Here is a 20,618-nt window from a genome sequence, read left to right as displayed (position 1 = left end):
ACTATTCGAGAATGAAAGGTTTTGATCAGGATTTGGCTTTCAAATTCGTCAGAAATTGCATGCTTTGTGATGAGTTGAACAAAATGGAATGGAAGATCAATCGACAAGCATTCTTTTGCCACGTGTTCTCTCTGTAGATGATCTGCATAGATTACCGGTTGGTTTTTAGTTTTTGTGGGATGTGCATGATAGTTTTCATACTAAAGACTAGCACTGAAGGAAATGTATGTATATCGTGTACATCAAATGATTCGTACATCTAATCATATGTTTAATATTTACTTTGTCCAGGAACAAGTTACAAATTCAGACTAAGTACCTGATACACTGAGACTGGGGTCAAAATTTGGAATAAAAAGAAAGTATTACTGGAAAGAAAAAAATAACAGTTGTGAATATCGTAGGCAAGTAGAGTGTTATGAACAGTTTGGATGTGGAACTCACCTACAGGAAAAGCTATGAATGCTTTGGCAAATTCCAGTTTTACAGGGTCTATCCTAAAATTTTGTTTTATGGAGGGAGAGCTGTTGACAGAGTAACACAGTGTGTATTGTCATGCAATCCTTGGGTCAGGTACAAACACCACAGCTCGATTTATTCCCCAAATACTCCCAGCACGTGCAGCCAGAGCCTCCAAAAGAGACTATTTGGGGGAAGGGATAGATATGAAATGGTTTTCCATTGTACCAGCATGTTCAGGCTTTTGTTCCCCCAGTGCCTCCCTAACACTGGCTGATGGGTGGACTCTTGAGGGTCCACAAAGAGAAACCTGCTACAAAATATTTTATGTCATTTAGCTATTTTCCAGCATCTAAAAACTGTTTTGACCTTAGGTTTATACATTTATTAATGTTACTAAAATAGTTAAATTATTAAATTATTATTTCTCAGTTAATTTTCACTGACATAAATTCATTAAAAAAAAGGTCCCTTAAGGAAAGGGTTTGTTTCAGAAGTATTCAGTAAGAAATAATTGATAAATTCCCAACCAGTTTTAATCCTCTCAATAAATGAATTCACAAAATGGATTGGGCCTTTACAAGATGGAAGAAAAACCGAGAGGATCTTCTGAAATACTTTTAGCCTCCCAAGAAGAGAGAACAGCACATGCTGCCCTGACATGGGGGCTGCTATATTCAACCGAGTGACAGTTTAATCATCCAACATCCTCCCCCAAGGAGAGTGATGCTTATTAAATCCACAGAAATGAGTTGCGTTGAAAACACATCGTCCCCGTGCTTCAGAGATAAGTGTGGCTAGAAGAACGGGGCCAAGCGTAAAGGAAATTAGCCAGCTTTTCGATATTTCCTGCTTGGAAAAGATTCTTTTCCTTGAACCGCATGTTATCATGTGAGAAAATGGGATAAATGGCAAAAAGGGCGTCCGTAGTGCTGCAGGATAATGGCCACAGAAAGCTGACACCGAGCTTTCAAGGTAGGTCCCTTTCCTGTTTTTTAGCTGCCTGCTGCCCCTGACTGGAGTTTCCCCCATACATTACTGGTGCTGTCGTTTTCTTTGAGCACACAAGTAAAAAATGCAGCCAAAAATTACTTGTATGGCTGTTTATCAACATAAAAAATAGCTTTTCTCTGTGTAATTTGCAGAGAAATTATATTATATTACATATTATATTATTAAATTGTATGTTATTATATAAAATTATAATATTATTAAATTATATATTATATTGTCTCAGTAAGATGGGTAGAAAGTTTTACAGTCTCACGCCTCGTCACTTGGATGGACTGCGACGTTTACAGCTGGATGGTGGGAATAAGGAAAAATTTCACTTCTCTGTCATACACAGATGGATTTCTTGAATTTCTGAGCAGCCTGGCTTACAAAAGGAGACCGTTCTTGTTCGTGGCAAGGCCTGTTTTCTCAGCTCTGGAAGTGTTCAGGGGCTCGAGAGTGGCTAGAAATCACTGTGAAAGTGGGAATGAGGACTCAGCCGAGGGCTCTGCTTTGCCAGGCTTTCTTTTTTTAATTGGGTTCTGCACAAGCATATAGGGGAAGAGTACCTTTTGTTTCTCTTCTCTGTATTTACACTTTTCGGCATTTAATATTAAATATACTTAAATATTTCAAGACCTATTTAAAACTTATTTAATATTAAACGTATTTAAATATTTTAAAATCCCTTCGCTTTACAAATAATGACATTTTTATAATTATTTAGTGTCAATATTTGATGTTTGACATAAATATTTCAATATACAAAAAAGTCCAGGAATATAAGCCGACGTTAGCCCACAGGAAGGGGTCCGGAGGATGCACTCCTGTTTCTGCACTGAGAGTGGTCTGGGCTTTAATGCCAGAGCAGAGTAAGGTGATTTCTTTTTAACTCTAACATCTTTGAAGCCAATTAGACAAACGGAGTAATGATTGAATGATCCCAACCAAAAATACTGGGAGTTGCTGCTGAGGTAAAAATCAGCCATCCAGGCACGGGAGCGTTTGGGTAGGCCCAAAGGAGGCCTACCAGGCGCAGGAGGATTTCAGGCCTGTGAATCCCCCTCAATTCAACTCATGTGTGCCATCAGCATGGCTACAGCTGGCCCTTGGAGCCTCCTCAAATGGATTTAAAAGAAGGTCAGAGATCCAGCAGTTAGGTCCGAGGTCTGTACTGAAAGGGCATGTTGAAGGAAATGGATAGCCCACAGCCTGGGGTTACTGGCTGCCTTACCCGGCATTCAATTTTACCCTAGCTTCTCCTTTACTTTAAGTATCATAAACTGAAATTGATTTTATTTTAACGGAGAGAACATTCTTTTTACAGTCAGTAAACACTGAGCAAAGCTCTGAATAATTGGTGAAAGCAAGATAAGTGATACCTGAAAGCAGCGGCCACTTAAAGAATAGACCGTTGTTTACGGAAAATATCTGTGAAATCAATTTCTCTGTGTCAAGGTTAATACAAAAGGTCTTTTTTCCTCCTTTGGTTACTTAATGATAGCAGATTCTCTGTATTTCTTGTTATAATCGAACGTATGATAGGGTTTTGGAAAAGTTAAATGTGAGTACAGCTGCTGAGATAGCTGAGGCAAATCAGAGTAATGTGAGGGTGAGAATGGAAGGGCACCACAGCAAAAGAATACGTTACACCCTAATCGCAAAATTAATTTCAGCGCAAAGATTAAAACCTTTGAAATAAGTTTAAAATCAGAAATAAGATTTGTAGGTTTAAATCCTTGCTATGTAACAAATGGGCATAATACAAAAGCATCAGGCCCTGCAAACAACAAATGTATATCGATCACTGTTGTCTAACAAAACCTGCTACTTTTAGATTCTAGTCGTAATAAAAACAAAAGCAGAGGTGGGAAGAAATGGAGCTACAGCCTCTGCAGTAACCCTGTCCTAGCATGTCTGGCATCAGCTGCAGTGCTGATCTGTGTGCATAGTAGGTTTCAGAGGGGATTTCTGGCCAATGGTCATTTGTAGGTTAGCTGTGATCCCCCCAAATAACTATTGAATCGGAATTATAAAGAAATAAAACCCCAAAAGCAAATGGAGAAATTGTTCCCCGCACAGGGCTTTCCTAGTGCTCCTTTCCTGGGCAATTCTGGTAAGGAGAGTTGCACCAGCTGTCAGAGAACAGCCTCACTATTTGTTGGGAATTAAATATTTTGCTACATAAAATGTATTTAAGAAAAAACGTGCATTCATGTTGGGGATGTTTTTCAGCATAGATGATGTCAGAAAGTCCCAGTTCCCCCTTTCTCTGTTCAAATATCCTGGAGCTACCTTTTGTGATGAGTTGAAATGCAGCAATAGTAGGTTGGGTTGGTTTTTAGCTTTATCATAACGTATGATAAGAGGTGTATGTAACCTGTGAATAGGTCCCTTTTTATACTTGAGTAGAAGAAAAACTGTATGTAAATATTCTTTACTTCTAAGGATGGTGGGTGTCCTGTTTGTAACACTAAAAAATTGAAATCCAAGCCAGTCCTAGCTCACTTTTGGTTAAACTAAAAGGAATTGAGTTCCACTATAATAGAATAAATGAGCACTGAAGTTGACTCATGATTTTCTTTAAACTCCTATGTTTAGCCATCAGTTGTGTGAAAAATGTCATGCATATCCCTTCGTTCTCCCCAGAAGTGCTGATTGTAAGGTTGAGCTTGCAAATTCACATTGGCATGGTAACCTCTTATTTTCAGCTTTTTGAAAGAAACGGCTGTGATTTTAGGTGTGTTTGTGTTAGTGGCTTGCATGTAATAAATGTTACCCCTTTTTGCTTTCATTGAAGTGAGCTTTCTTAGTCTTCAGCTAGAAAAATATAGTTTTTAGGCTCAAGAGCTGACTTCTTTTTTTTGTTCCTTAAATTGCACGTGCCATCTGCATCCAGATATAATTACATAAAAAGTAAATGCGAGCATCGTGTTTGGCGCTGTCGTAGGGCAACTTCTGCACCTGTAACAACATTTCAGACAAAGCTGGAGACCGACGTGTGTCTACAGACTAAATGCGTTTGTTAATTTAAGAAACAGCATAGCATGGCTAGCCTCTAAGCTCTTTAGCTGGTCGGAGTCATCTAGTATTTTCTGTTGGTTTACTGATTGAATTTTTAGCACTAAACACTGCTTTCACTGTAATCTAAGCCCTGAGAGACCAGCAGAAAGCTCATCTATGTTTAGCTCAGTTTTTTTGGCTCTTCCTTCGTTCCTTGGCCATGGTAAGTGGTTTTGTTTTCCCTCACTTTTGGATGAGGTTAAATTCAGTCACTGGATGTCTTGCTGCTACCAAGTTCCAGTCTTGAAAGCATGTGAGCAAGCGACTAATTTAAGGCTGTGTAGCAGTCTGGTGATGCTACAGGAGACTGGTGCAAACACAGTGCAAACACAGCGTTGTGTTCTTGCTGTTTGGACCTCGGTGTCTGAATCCACACCGATCCTATAATGCTGTACAAGTAATTTGTTTTTTTAGCATAAATAAACTCCAGATTGTTCTTGTGCTGTGGTCTTACATATTTTGCATCCTAGTGTAATAATTGGCCATTGATTTGTTTGTCTTCCACCACATTTCTAGTATGCCTAGTGAATCTGTGCTTAGGGAATCAGCAAGGACAGGTTAATTCAGTTCCCTCACCTCCTTCCCTACCCTTATTTTTCATGTCCATAGCAAGTAAGTCTCTGTTTTAGCTCCTTTCTTCATGCCTGTTGAATGGCAGTCAGTTTTTCCTTTATTTGATGTGCACCCCTGCACTATCTTTACCTGAGGGATACAGACTTCTCACGTCGTCCTTGAAGCCCTCCTGAAGCACGTACTCTTCCATGACACTCAGCTTGCTCCTGCTCCTCAGCTCACAAGTTCCTTCACAGCCTCCTGAGGTGCCAGCAGCTTGTTGGTCTTTCTGCAGGTCAGGTGAAGTCCATCCCTGCTACACCAGCTTCCTTCCTTCAGGCAGAGTTCCAGGTCCTGATGAATTTGAAGCCTTTCTTCTTGCACTGTCGTCCGGCCAAATATTCAAACTGTGCACCTCCTCCACTCTCCCTCGTCTTGTGTAGGTTGGGAGTCCCTTTCAGCTTCTTCCCTAGGAGGCTAAATTTTGCCTCTGGATCTTGTCTCCTGCTTTTCCTTGTGTTTCTGGTGTCCACACAGACCACAGCAGTAGCTTTCTTCCCAGCTCCTTCTATTACTCCATTTTCGCATCGTTTATGTTTAGACCTTTAAGCAAGGGCGAGGTCTGCGTGGATACAGCACTGCTTTACGAGTAGCTAATACAACCACTCTGATCCAATAAAAACACATTTCTTTTTTAGCATGCCCTTAGGAGTAGCCACAAAGTTTGCATTCATTTTTCTGGTCAAGTGCTTTTGATAAATAGATTAAAAACCAAAACCACACTTGGGATTGTGTAGAAGGTTATCAAGCAGTTGAAGTCTGTATCCTTCCTTCATGAAAATGAGATGCTGAGCAGGAGCAAGACCAACGGGAACATTGAAGATCCATTAAGAAATCCTTTATAGGGGAGGAGCAATGTCAATTCTGCTCAGACTTGCAGCCTTTAAGACTCAGCTGGAAGGCGTGGAAGAAGAGCTTGTACAAAAATGCTGATTCCACTAAGCCTGAAAAAAAAATACAACAAACTGAGGTCAAATGTTATCTTAAGGATTGGATGTGCCTGTATAAATCCTTGTGTTTGTCCTCTTACGGTTTGCAATTACTTAGTGGAAGGAAATTAGAGATCAAACAGCAATGCAAAACCCCGATTATATAAAACCGCCTCGATAAAAGCAGGCAAAAGGCAACTTCATGTTTAAACAGAGGGGGGGTGTGAAGGGAGCTGCACCTGTCTGGTCTTTGCTCAGCACACAGCTTCGCCTTCTTACCTGTTGTTGCTGAAGCTTAGAGCTTCCCTCCTCCTCTGCTGGCTGCTCTACGTCGTGTCTGATATTTCCTTTTACTTTGATAATGCCATTCACACGGGCTCTGTTCACTCCAGCTTGTGAATTTCACGGAAATGTTTGTTTCTGGCTTTGAGCTAACATATCTTGGCATCTTATACTTGATTTTAAAAGCCTCCCCCCCTTTTTTTTTTCACTATAAGCAGCAGAGGGTTGCTCCCCACCTCCACTCCCCTTTTCATGTTGAGTAATGTATGCCCTAAGGCATTTTGTGGGGACAAGCTGAAGCATTACAAGCTTCTTGGCTAAGCTACAGGTCTGAAATAAATGCAGAAAGTTGCCCAGGAGTCCTGGGAGTGTCAGCTCCGTGTCAGAGCCCTCAAATTTAGAGGGATGCGTTTCTGTGCGTGGTTGTCCAGGGGTTGTCTTCCTTTCCCTCGCTTCCCCCCACTGCTGGAAATCTCCTCCACAGCCCCTTGAATCCACTACCCCCGGCTCTCTTGTAATAAGAGGATGAATGAGAATAAAGGCCAGATTCAATTTTGATGAAAAGTAGCTTAGCTGAACAAAATAATAAGCTGAACCAATTTGTGCCTCATTTTCAATTAAATCCTCTGGTAGTCTGTTAGCATAAGTTAGTGTCACTGCCTCTCTGCAGTCTAAAGGCACAAAAATCCCTGCAGTTTGCTTCCCTGTGTCTCTTTATTTTCCTCCGATTCCATATTCTTAAATTAAAATTGTCTTTCTTCCCTGACACAATCATATCCCTTTCCCTGTGAAAACACCCGATTGCACCATCTCTATTTCAGCAGCAGCTGGAGGTTTCTCACCTGCCCTGGAAATAATTCCTCGTATTTCAGCTCCTTTACCCTCCTCCAGCTGGCTAACCTTGGACATCTCCTTCCTAAACAACTTCTGCCTGCCTGCGGGATCTGTTCTAGCTTCAAACCACACCTGATGGATAAAAAGCCCATCTTTTGAACCATGGAGGGAAGAGAGAAATTCATTCCTGCACATGTGCGTGTACAACCTCTATTTCTATGGAGCAGAATAAAGCACACTCACTCCTTTTACTACTCTCCTATTGAGTAATATTTCATTAGGGGATCTTTCAGTTGTTCTCAGAGGTTGTGCAAGATGTTATCAGTCCAAAGAGGGCTTGGGATAAAAAGGAATTCACCGTGGCTCTGGACTTCAGTAGCAAAATGAGCATGAGTAAACAAGTCACCCATGGAAAGGAGGTGGTGGGGAGGATTCCCTTCGGAGTACTGATTAACTTGAGCTGCAGAAGCCCCTGAAATGCCTGTTGTAGGAATCTGCTCTGTCGTGCCAGCAGCACAGCCCAGGAAGGTGAATGAAATGTCTTCCACGGCTCATTTCGCTGGTGGGAAGAGCGCGAGGCTGGCTCCGAAAAGAATCGCGATGGAGTTATCCTAATGTAATGCAGGTGCAGTAAATACCTACAGAACGGTCACAAATATAGAAGGAATATCAGGAAACATGCTTGTGGTGGAAGGCTTGAGGCTGATTTACATCCTAAAGGCTGAGATACGCAACGCACGGGGTAGTTGCAGTGGCATTAATGGAAATCGCAGAAATATTGGGAGCGATTTCAGTAATTAAATGCTGGAATATGTGTCTTTGGACTTCCGAAGGAAGTCCAAATGGAACTTTTTTTCCCAAAGGAAATGGACTTCTTGATGGCATTATGATCTGACGACCTGTCACAAAGAACGAGCCTAAATGGCCACGTGTATCCCATTTAACCTTCATCTTTGCTTTCCATGGTGCACGTTTAGTCTAGATAACGTGGTGGCTTCCCTGGCGAGTTATTTGTCATTTCTTTGATACGGTTTATTGGTGAAATAGTGTCTCGGTTTTATTCATCAGAAGTGTTTTTTGACTGCAGTAAGACCGTGTCTGGCACTCGGTGCCGCTCGGTGATTTCCCGAGACAGTGAGCTGTGAATTCTCGGGAACTTGGCTTTTGTAGTTGGCTTTCCGCAGCATGGTACCACGGCAAAGTTCACGAGGAAGAGAGTTGTTTTTCTTGAATCTTTCTTGTTTTGTATGAATTGAGATCCCAGGCTGATAAATGTAAGATGAAATTACCATATAACTAAATAGCATCGTATCTCCAGAGGTAGCCCTGGGGCTGCGTCACGACTCGTTTGCTTGTTTTCTGTTGCAGAGTCGACAACTGGAATCGGAAACTGGAACAACCGAAGAGCACAGCCTCAACAAGGAGGCTCGGAAATGGGCTACCCGGGTAGCCCGGGAACATAAAAACATCGTCCACAGTCAGCGGGTACGTTAGGAAAACACTCGTTTACAGATTTGATTTGTTGCAGCTCCCTACCGCGTGAAGGAGGAGCTGCTGCAAGCACCGCGGAGTTACTTATGTTGGCTGTCTCTCGAGGCAACCTGCCTTTTTCATCCTGTCCTTTCGTGGTGTGGCACGCTCAAACTGCCAGGTTTGCAGCTCCTCAACCTTTCTGGTTTGTCAATACGTTTTGTTACTCCCATATAAATCTGAAGTTACAGCTTCTGTTTTGCTGCAAATGACCCAGGGCGGTATCTTGAGCGCCTAGTTTGGGATTTTAGATGGCTGTATTTTGGAATGCAGCCGGGACTGCCGGGGAACAAAAATAAAGTCAGTAGAAAGGCAGTTTGGGTCGCAGAGTTCCTTAAATGTCTGTCACAAGGCTGTCGTGCTCCTGTCTCACTGAAGAGTGAGACGGAAGCATCCTGACTGTCACAATTCAGAGATGAGGGGGGAAGCAGCTGGCCTCTGCCTAAAGAGATCTGACACATTTCACTTGCTAATCTCAAGACCAGCTTGCGTAGACTACATTAAATTCAACGAGGCTTTACTATAATATCTATGATATTGTACAGTATTCAATGAGCTTTTGCCCACGGAGTGGAGGTCTGGCTTCTGGTTCCACTTTAGAGATTCGAGCCATTCCTCAGAATTCCCAGGAGAATGCACCGAGCAAGAAGACCGAAACAGGTTTACCATCTCACCTGCCTTCTGCTCAATCCGGGTCACTCATAGCTAAAAAGCAGAAGTTGCAGCCCCTGGCAGTCTGTAGCCAAAACAGGACAGAAGAATTCACCTCCGAGGAAGGAGGGAGCATCCTGGGTTCTGGTTCTAGCTCCTGGTGCTCCTGCTTTGCTTCCAAGGACTGTTTAACACAAAATGCTTGAGGAGTCACGGAACCAGTCACGGATTTGCAGATAACCGGTGACAATTTGTGCAACCACATGCTTTTGCTGTTTTTCATTCGGACCGGTACAGTCATCATCTATGTGCATAAAGGCAAGAAACTCCAACGTGTCGTCTGTGATTCAGCAAATTCTTTGCACACAGGGCTCCTGCAAATGCAGCAAACCTGCCTCGGTTTCCACTGCAGCAGGGCTGTAATGCTGTTAGCAACTTTTCTCTCCGTGTGTCGGATGCTCTTTTAAACCTGACATAAACATGGACCAGCATGTCCATTTTAAATATGTAAATATCAACGTGTAGATGAGTTGATTCATACTACAATGTCACGTTTTCGTTACACTGTTGAAACATTCTCCTAAATGGAATTTCCGTCTGAAATACTGTGCTTTTAAATGGTGTTTTGACTTGGTCGTCATCTTTTTTTCCTGGAAGGAGCTATCGTCAGCCAACCTGGTCAAACAGCGATTTCTGTGACTTGTCATAAATATTTATCGTGCAGCATTCCTACATCTGGGCTGTATTTTCTTATTTCTGACAGACGCTTGAAGAGCTAGAATGCCATGGGCCTGTGATGTCTGAGCAAACCCGAGCAGAACTGGAGCAGAAAATAGATGAAGCCAGAGAGAGTATTCGCAAGGCTGAGGTAAGGAAGAAATCATTTTGGCATGTTCACCTTCTTACTACAGAATGATTTATGTTACAGCTATTTATTTTGTGCGTGGAAGTGTAAGCTCCCAGTGTCAAAACCCAGGGAATTTTAAGAGGTCGTGTTTCCTTGACTTCTTACGTCTCAAATCACTGAATCGACTTAATAAAAGACTCAAGATAAAAAGAATAGTATTAAAAAAACTCCTGATAAAGAGAGATTAAACATGCTATGTTTCCTGCTATTGTGCAAAGGTCACGAATCTCTCTATTTAGGGCCTTGGTCTTAAGGAGAGAAAAAACAATCTCAGTTTTCCTTCTGCCTGAAAGAAATGATAGCAGAAAATAGTGATCGTATCTAGAAGGAACTACCTCGTGCTGATGGGACTTCTGTTCTGGTGTTATTGGGTATACATATTTGTAATGTTGATGGGAAAACATTTGAAGTAATCTTTTTTTGTTATCTCCTTGTACTCTTACTCTGAGGTACTTTTGAAAAGGTTATGGAGGCTCATGAAACTTGCTGTGGGTTAGGAGAGACTCGTGGAAAGCTTCATATTTGACTATCAAAGTTAGGTTGGTAAAGCTAACTATTTTCGTGGCCAGTGATTCAAAAACCTACTGCAAGCAAGAGGAACTAATATGTTAGTTTTCAGCTGAGTGGGTTGCTTAATTAAACTGTAGAGCAAACATAATTATTTCAGTTAAGTGCATCTCATACCACTAGATGTTCGGAGTAGCTGCTGTAATTAGGAATGGGATTTACAGTTCAAGAGGTTAGAAAATACAGAGAAAATATTCCTCCCACTGGTATGATAGATGTTAGCCTCTCTTTTTTAAAACAAACCCAGAATATATTCTCTTAATAGAAAGTGTTTTAAAATGCAATAGCCTTTTGTTTTGAGTACCCTCTTTCAAACAGACTGTACTCCAAAGTACTTCGATGTATATATAGTTAATGATTAAATACACAAGGACAGGGAGCATGAGAAAGGAAGATAAAACCAGCGGCAGAAAGAAATCAAACCAGGATAAGAAGTTGCAGAGAAGGTACTTGCACAAAAATAGCATAGATGAGATCAGTTCCGGAAATTAAATGTTTGTAAATTTTAAGAAGGCATAACTAACAGAACCCAATAAATCAGTGGAAACTAGCTTGGGCCAGTTTTGTTTTGTTTTATTTTGTTTTTTCTTTTGAGAAAGATAGCATTTCCTTGGGGGAGGTGGTGGAGAGCAAAAATTGACAGGAATATTTTGATTCGTTGAGGTCTTGAAAGTTTGGACTTTCAAAGCAAGTGTTGCAATAGTCGTGGCTAAGAAGAATCTCAACAGCAGAAATTAGGCCATGGTCCTGTGTGAATGATACAAAGAGCGTGAAGGCAGGGATAACATGCCAGTTGTTCTCCATATGGATGCAGCAAAGAAGAAATTTGAGAGCATTTCAAGACTTTTGCCCAGCAGAAGGTTGGCTTTTCTCAGAGAATTAGCTAAAAGAGACAAATTTGCAAGTTTTCTTGGCCTCAGCCACAGAGCAGGGCTGAGAACAGATGGAAAGTGCCAAGAAGTGAAAGGTTTATATTGAAAAAAATGAGAAGTGAAATCAGAAACAAAGCCAGGCTCTTTCTGTAGCAAACAATGGTCTTCTCCAAGAGCGGAGGGAAGGAGAGAGCTGGGTTGGGAAGCACACTGGGCAGGAAGTACGCAGCCAGGAAGATGATTCATAAAAGCAATGAAGAAGGAAAAAAATAGCATGCAATTCTCAGAACTAACAAAAAGCGAATACAAAGTAATATGTGCACATCCTTCTAAACACCAAGCAGCACTCAGAAGAGGCAGAGATCATGAATATTTTTCTCTGAGCTGTGTTTCACAGTGTTTGGTAGAAGGTTAAGATAGAAAAATGATGCAGTTCTCAGGTTTTCTGGTGCTAGACAGCGAGTTGTAGTTAAAATGTCCCTTATATTCCCACTATTCAACATGGTCTGTTTTACCACACTGTGTTTGCGACCTCTGCATGTTGAGGAAGTTATTTATAGCGTAGATTTATTTTATCTTTGTGAAAAGCTACTAAGTGTATTCAGTGAGCTTTCTGACTTTTTAGGGATGGCCCCTTCTTCTATCTTCAGCCCTTAGGAGTGGCACCACTAAGGTAATTTCAGGACCATTAGTTAGATGAGATTTTTGCCACACCTGCTATCTGCAGAAAAATAAACCGGGCAAATTTTCTTGAAAAAAAAAATCATTTTCTTTCGTAATACAATTATAATTCTTTTCAGTGTCTGAAAGCCAAACATTTGCAGAATTCCTGTGTATTAAAATGGAACCGGTTGATTTGGGATTACTGATGGGTGGGTATGGGGTAGGTGTTTGTGCAAAATTTACAGTCGTGCATTTAGGCTGCAGGGGAGGGCTGGGACGACCTTTTCCCTTTGGGGCAGCAGTGCTTGGATCAAGGAGCTGCTGACTGGTGAGTAAAGCGAAGCAAGAATGGGCTAAAGTTGCGCCAGGGGAGGTTTAGGTTGGATATTAGGAGGAACTTCTTTACCAAAAGGGTTTTTAGGCATTGGAATGGGCTGCTCAGGGAAGTGGTTGAGTCACCATCCCCGGAGGTCTTTAAAAGACGTTTAGATGTAGAGCTTAGTGATATGGTTTAGTTGAGGACTTGGTAGCGTTAGGTCAGAGGTTGGACTGGGTGATCTTGGAGGTCTCTTCCAACCTAGACGATTCTGTGATTCTGTGAAGAAGACATCTGATTTAGCTCTGTCCTTCAGAGATCCTGGACAGCACGTGGAGAGAGAAGGGTGTCTGGGGAGCTGGCAGGAGCCAACATGTGTTGGAAAGGCCCAGCTGAGGAAGGAGGAATTTGCAGCACCTCCGTGTTACTCAGAAAAAGAAGACTTGGAAAACAGAAAAAGGAAAAAAAAACTACCCAGGCATTTTTGTGGACAGCAGTTTGATGTATGTCACTCATAAAACAGAAGAGAGCATTCCCATAGCATGCAAATCAGGATGTGTAATGTGTTCTGGTACCATGTCTGAAAGAAGTATTTGATGATAACATGGAGAATGTATAAAAAAAAAAAAAAAGGAAAGAGTTAAAAATATATATTATTGGGAAGGTGTCAGTGCACTTAGGTTGCAACTGCAACAAGTATTGGTTATGTAGTGGTTGCTGCTGTGATGATGAAGTCTCAGGCAGGGAAAGTTCCCATTTGTTCTAGTTCAGTAAAGCAAGCAGAGGACAGCTCATCTAGAGAAGAAAGGGATTGCAAGGTATGAATTACACAAGCTGGAGAAAATTTCCTCACGAGTATGGTTGTATTAACCTCTTGTGGTGTGTTGGAGTGTACTGAAATTCCTCATTCCAGAAGCGTTCTCCCTTCTTCCTTTTTTTATGTGCTTTTCTCTTGAAATTGCATTTCATTTTTCTGTCCTCTCTGAAACGTGTGCCATCGACCTGTCCATTTGGGGATTTCGCCCTGCTCTTTGGTCCTTTTTCCTTAGCAAAACTGCTCTTCCCCTTTCTTTCTCCATCGCTTCGGAGAGGAAGATAATTTCACAAGGCCGTTAGAATTAAATTTTGCCTCGCTTCCAGCGAAGCTATTTGGTCATCGCTGGACGCTTCCACTTGTGTGTTCTCCCTGGGGAATTTGCATTCTTGCCACATTGCCCAGTGCCAGCCTGCTTAAGCACCCGAAGACCCGTCAACCTCTACGTGCCATCGAACACGACATGGGCTGAGTCACAGCCTCTACCAAAGCCTTCTTGGAAGCTTTTTTCCCCGTGGACATCTGCAGAGCAGCCACCTGGAGCTTTTTTCTCTTATTTTTTTCCTAAACCAGCACAAAGCCATCGGAGAGGCCCCCAAAAATTACCTTGTGTAATAGGGCCGTCCTGCGGGTGCCGTTCATTTAAGAACAGATGTACAGAAAGTGCACGAGGCCGAGTTCGGAGCTTCCCGCGGTGGTCACATATGTGGATATCAGTTGAAAAGGGGAGATACACGTTGGTAGTATGGTTCTCCAGGATATGCCCTGTGCATAGGTGTATTCATCTCTTTGCCCTCTTCCTCAGAGATCCCAACTCCTTTGAAATCAGACAGTTGAGAGGAACCGAGGAACTGTGCAGTACGTATAACAGCTGTTTATCATAAAATCCTGCAGAAACGAAGGGTTTGGGTTGGAAGGGACCTTAAAGGTCATCTAATTTCCATCCCCTGCCCCCTGCCCAGGTTTGACCCCAGCCCTACCCGGCCTGGCCTTGGGCACTGCCAGGGCTGGGGCACCCCCAGCTCCTCTGGGCAGCCTGGGCCAGGGCTTCAGCGCCCTCAGAGGGAAGAATTTCTTCCCAACGTCTAACCTAAAACTCCCCTCTCTTAGTTTAAAGCCATTACTCCTCTTCTTATCACTACACTCCCTGATAGCAGTCCCTCCCCATGCGTCTGACGAGCATGAAGTGTGGAAACGGGCACATTTTGAAGCAAAGAAATGCAGTGACAGTATTCAGCTTGAAAAAATCTGGCTACTATTAAGTTTTTGTCTTCCTCGAGATGTAGTGCCTCAACTTTAATTGGCACGTTCGCAGCTCAGTGGGTTATTTTTGATCTTCTCTCCTGTGATAGACGGTATATTTTTCCCTGTGATCTTTCAGGGAGCAGTGACTGATTCAAGTTTGGGAAAAAATATGACTCTAAACCCGAGTGCTTGCGTACAACTGATAAATGCTAGCTGCTATACAGTGCCGTATTGATAACCACAACACATTTTCTTCGTTGCTCTTCAATGTGAAAAAATTTGGGGTTGTTTTGTTAAGGGCTTAGGGGTTTTTGTTTTGTTTCACTTACTTCCTTTTTGAAAGAAATGTTAGAATCTGTCTGATAATACCTCTGGCATGTCAGAGGGCTAAATGTCCCCGTGGTTAATGCTGTGTCGCAGAGTTTAGGTTCAGAGGAGCTCCATCCGTGTCAAAACAGCTTCTAACCAGAAACGCATACGAGCAGGAGTGTGCTAAAGACAAGCACATGGAGCAGACGTGTGTATCGAGGTTGAAAGTGGCACCATTCAAGTGTCATCTGGAACGAGACCGACACCCTGGAAAGTCAGTAGTTTAGGAAAATAATGATTTGTGGACCTCCTTTGCGCTCGCCTCACCACCTCACTAGAACTTCTGGACATTTGCTTGCTGGACATTTTGTGGCTGTTAGCTCAGGCACTTGATTTTCCTTAAAATAGCTTTCCAGTTCTCCACTGCCTGTGCTCCTTTATCTTTAAACCACCAGGGATTAAAAAATAAAATAAATAAACCGTCTCCACGGATCCGTCGTGCAGAAATAAGGGGAAGCAGAAGGCGAAGCTCTTCTCTTGGTTTCCACACCCCTTCCTTTCAGCCTGCATCCTGCACCCGGAGGCTGGGGGACTTGGATTCCTCTGCTGCTCACCTCCGTGTCTCTCGCAAACTCAAGACCCCGATCCTTCGATTGCATCGAGCAGTGTAGTTGGTCTCAGGGCTGAAATATTTCTTCTCGGTGATGGTGGGAGATTTCCCACTTGGGCTGAGGTCTGTGCTCTAGGAAGGTCTTGGGGCCTCCACAGCAATTAATCCTATTTCCACTTAATTATACGGGGACGCATTTTGTCTCATAATTAGGATATCTACAACTCTCAGGGGAGTATTTGTACCAGATAAGATTTGATTAAGACTCATTATGGTGCTGTTTACTTCATTTGATTAGTTCAAAAGCTTAGGTCCATTTCCAGTTGTAAGTAGAGGGCTGTTGGCCCCTCCCCTCTTTGGCTGTGAATATTTATTACCGGGCTGCGATAACAGTCGTGTTTGCTGGCTCTGCTCCTCTTCTATCTTAGGATCTGATCTCTTAATCGTGTGCCGCGTACAGCTCTGCATCTCACGGAGGTGTAGCTACATTTCAGCCCGTCGGTATTTGTAGGGGTTTTTTTTTTGTTGTTTGTTTTTTTTTGTTTGTTTTTTTTGCAGCTGAACCTTTGCGCTTGGTGCTGCAAGCGCTGTTCTTCTCTGCTCAAAAATGTGCGAAAATCTCATTCCGTATGCTTCACCAAAAGAAATGGAACGGAGTAAGGCTTCCGACAGATAAAAAGCTCAGTTTGTAAAATGTCACTTGCTGCCACCTATGGCTTTGCCCGGGAACCATGTGCTTGGGGAGGCCGTGCTCGGGGAGCAGATTGCCTTTGCCCTGCAAGACATGGTGAGGGGTTAGTCCCTGCTCTTGGGCAAGCCTAAAAAAAAAACTCCCCAGCCTTTGACATCACGGATCAGGACTGTTGAACTTCTCGGGGGAGAAGCAGCTTAGCGAGGACGACTGCTGAGATGGGAATTTTGTGGCTGAGGAGAACATCCCAGGGGCCTCGAGCTGTGTCGGGGGATTAGGAAGACGTAGAAGGTATCAGCTGCATCCCAACATTCAGTTATGCTGGCTGCAAAGTGGCAAAATTATATTACTGCGTTTGAGCATTTTTATCTCAGAGTAATGCTTTTGGGTAATTATTTTTCAGGGATTTGCTCTGAGTGAGAAATGTGGACGGTGTGCAGTATGCTCAGACCCGGCTTAAATAGTTCACGGGGCGTTTTTTTGACAAACCTGCCTGTTCTGGTACAAGCAACGAGAAAGAAAGTCTTTAGAGGACTGGGTTGTATGAACTCATGGTGACAATAAAGGTCTTTTTTTGTTGTTGTTTGTGGACATTAACAGGTATTCTATGGGACAAAGTGGCAGGAACAAACACGGGGATGCTTTGGAGCTAATGATGAAAAATGGTCGTAAAGATTCCTGGAAGAAATTCTGGCTCTGCGTATCTTATAGACCCTATGAACTCTAGAGGACAGATATTTTTATATATGGAAACAAAATGAGCAAGTCCTTTTAAAAACATCCACAGATAATAGTCACAGAGACTCGAAATTTGGCTGAGATGAAGAAAAATTGCTGTCGGAGTCGGGCAGACTTTCAGAAATCTTTTAGGTAAAGGGGACCGGTGATATTGGGGCTACGAGAACATCGGTGTTACTTGTTCTGTAGATTTCCTTGCTGCCATTTTTTTTTTCAGTTCCTTTCACCTTTTGAAGCGTGGATTGCACTGAAAGTCCAACTTACTTCTTAAGCCTGTGGTTTGAATGCATAGGGTGTGCGTTCACGGGTGTCTCTGGTCTCTGCTTAAGGAAATCTCTGAATCTTTTGACTGTGAGAAATATACCACATTTTCCAGTATATTAAGAAGCAGTATTCATTAACAGGAGTGTGGAGAAACAGGCAAGTAAATGTTTACATACACACATTTTATATACATTTCTACTTGCAGAATTCGGGTGATTTCCATCCAGTCCAGTTACCGTTAGCCTGGGAATGATTTCTTTAGCCCTCCAAAACCCCCCACGCTTTGCTCTTGCTCCCATCTATTCCCCCTTCCTCCTTTCCCACCGCCTCCTCTCTCACCTTAGCACTCATTCATGGCTCTACATGCTTGAGCTTGGGAAAAAGAAGCCCGCTGGTGGGGCTGGGGCCGCGCAGGTGGGCTCTTCTCCATTCATTCGCAGCTTCCCCCGTGTTTTCTTAACCCTGGCATTCCCTCCCGAGACACGTTATCTGCGGCTGTGTTTCATTTCCTCTTTGTTTCACCCCAGCAGTCCCTTTTGATTTAACCGTATGAATCCAGGCAGAGTATTTAGCATATAAATTAAGTGACTCGGCTGTAATACCGGCAGAAACTCCCCGCCCGTCCTCCCACTTGGAAAAAGGCTCCGTGTTGCTCGAAAAAATGGCCGGTTATCAGCCAGTTCCCCAGCTGATCCAGAAGAATCTCCCCTCACCTGGTTTTTATGGGGCTCTGGCATCATATGGTCTCGATTTTGTGCTGCAGACGGATGATATAGGGCCAGGGTTCCTCTTCGGATCCCGTTTCAAGGATGAGCTCTTGGTTGTGCCTCAAATCATGGATGAGCCTGGTTGGGTAGGGGACTTTTTTTGGACAGGGGTTCATTTGGCATTTCCACCCCAAACATCTTTTATGGCCACAAGGCCGTGAAAGTTCAGTTTTGTGGGTTATTTCCTTGTGCATCCCTACTTTACCAATTCAAAACCCATTTTCAGAGGAGGGCTTACGCTTGGTTTTGAGAAATTTGCGGTGTTCCAGCGCTTGTGTTCACTGTACTCAGAGCTGCTTCCACCTACCAGGGTGCAAATAGTTCTGGTGGCCCCAAAGTCAAATGCTACGCTGCTTCTCATTAAAAGAACATTTTCAATTTAAGACTTCTTTAATTAAAAAAGCCTGGCATATAAACAAAAATTTCTCCAAATGGGAAAAAATAAAGATAATATTTTACTAAAATATTTAGCCAAAACCTTTCCATGGTGTTTACTTCTTAGCTAAAACAATTTGCCACATGAGGCTCTCTAGTTTGGTAATGATTTTGTTCTTGTCAGTAGAAACATATTGCAGTAGAATAAGATCTTTCTCACAAAAAAACATTTAGGTCTACTTGTAATCTTAATTTCACCTGATTTAAGTATCTGTACATACTTGTAAGTATAGCTTATATCTAAAAAATTAATCTCTTGTGACAGCGAGGAGAGGAGCTCTCTCTGATGAGCATCACGGTCTTGTTCTGCCCCCTGAAAAATCACGGAAAATAAAGCAACTCTGCTTCTAGGAAGCTCCATTCAAAAAGAATCCAACCATCATAGACCAGGATGTTTAAGAAACTTCATCAGATCAACTTTGGTGGATGTCTGTGTTTGCTTTTTACCCCGACACCTTTGTAAGTTGTTTAAGACTTAAGCACCTGGTGTACAGCGCTGTAATCTTGCTGGCTTTGGTCTCCATCAGTTCCAAAGCAGTTGTTGCTCCTCATCTTATGCAAGCTGTAGGTGTAAAGACTTTTCTTAATTAAAACTGGAACAGTAAATAAACAAAATTATTCCCTCTTCCATGTAGAGCAATGATAGGTATGTGAGAAACAGATAATTATATTTTTTTTAATGTTGTTTCTTTTTTTTTCCCTTTCATCATCTTATAACCTGCCATCAGCTAAGGCAAAAGAAGAGCTCGGAGAAGTGGGAACCACCCAGACCGCTGTTTGTAAACTTGGTGGGTGGCTGACAGTTCTCAAATCAGCGTAAACATATTCTAGTCCTCAGCTATTAAACGGTAATTGGTAAATAGTACCAGTAAATAATAATTTCACTATGAAGTAGGAAAATATTTGTCCTGCAGTGAGGCTTTAATAACAAGGAAATTTGGGCAGGGTCCAGCTCTCAGAGCGCTGGATTTCGGCGTTGCAGTGCTTTCGAAACTCAGCTGCCTTCCTGGAGATGCCTCGCGTTGCAGTGGATGTAAGCTGTTCGTTTTTAACATTCATTAAAAATATTTTACAAGCTTCCGTCGGTGGAGATCGGTCGGGAAGGACGGACAGCATGCTTGTCTGCTGGGCTCCACATCACGGAGAGGGAAAATAAATGCCTGAAGTTGTTAACAAGAAATAGATGCCCTTTTTGAGGCTTTGAGAGCTGCTGCATCCTCTTTTCAGGGTATGCTAGTACACAGGGGCTTCCTTTGGTCATTTCTCGGAAAGAGCACCGTGCCTCTTCAGATTTTGCTGCGGCGGCTTCTGGCTACATTCCAACACCAAAGCTGAGAGCAAACTTTGTGCAGGGTGGGTCCCTGCCTGGTCGAAGGCTTCAGGACTGCAGCTTGTGGGACCGTAACCTCCCGAAGGCATCTTGGGGCTGGGCATAGGAGAACAAGCAGCTCTTACCCACCTTGGGATGGTGCAAACACCAACATTTCCTCCGCGCCATCCCCTGTAATTTAATTTTATTCCGGCATAACAAAAGCATCCAGCCCCAGCTAATTTGGCCATAATGATAATTGAATGGAGTGCTTGTGTTTTCAAATATGTAGCTGCTCCCGTGTGAGAAGCAGAATAAAGTTTTAATACCATCTGGCTTTTATATATTTATATATATGTCTGTGTGCATATATACACCTACATAGGTAGGTAGGAAGCTGTTAACCCTGGTCTACCAGTGTAATTATTTAGGGGGGGGGGAAAAAATCCATATCCAGGCTTGTAAATAGCGTTATCCATCTTTCAAGTGCAGGCCTGACCCAACACTGTAAGTGCTTTTATGGTTTGTCTGCAGTGGAATGAAACTCCAAACAGTTGTGGTTTGGAAGCAGCGTTTGTTGAATATTAAGAGCACTGTGTGTAAATAGAGGGAAGGAACCCCATCGGATTCGCCGGTACCTTGAATTAAAAACTCTTGTCTGACTCCTAGCAAGTCCAGTCAAGGATCTCGGAGCAGCCTGTTTATTTTAGCTAACAAGTTTGTCCAAACAACACGGCTTGCAGCGGACTAATACGAAC

General features: G+C 42.7%; 1 protein-coding gene across 3 annotated transcripts in view; it reads left to right on the top strand.

Annotated features, from left to right (window-relative positions):
• The window catches only part of FCHSD2 (FCH and double SH3 domains 2), a 159,230-nt gene that overhangs the window by 112,052 nt on the left and 26,560 nt on the right, over positions 1 to 20,618 (top strand). For all 3 annotated transcript variants that reach the window (XR_005816211.1, XM_040544638.1, XM_040544637.1), the window contains 2 exons: positions 8,541 to 8,657; positions 10,117 to 10,221. Coding sequence is in view for 2 of the 3 variants with exons in the window: in XM_040544638.1 (XP_040400572.1) it covers positions 8,541 to 8,657; positions 10,117 to 10,221 (222 nt within the window). In the remaining variant the exon portion in view is untranslated. The remainder of the gene's footprint in view (positions 1 to 8,540; positions 8,658 to 10,116; positions 10,222 to 20,618) is intronic.

This window comes from Cygnus olor, chromosome 1, assembly GCF_009769625.2.
Source record: "Cygnus olor isolate bCygOlo1 chromosome 1, bCygOlo1.pri.v2, whole genome shotgun sequence".
Lineage (NCBI taxonomy): Eukaryota > Metazoa > Chordata > Aves > Anseriformes > Anatidae > Cygnus > Cygnus olor.
This window is presented reverse-complemented; position numbering and strand designations above follow the sequence as displayed.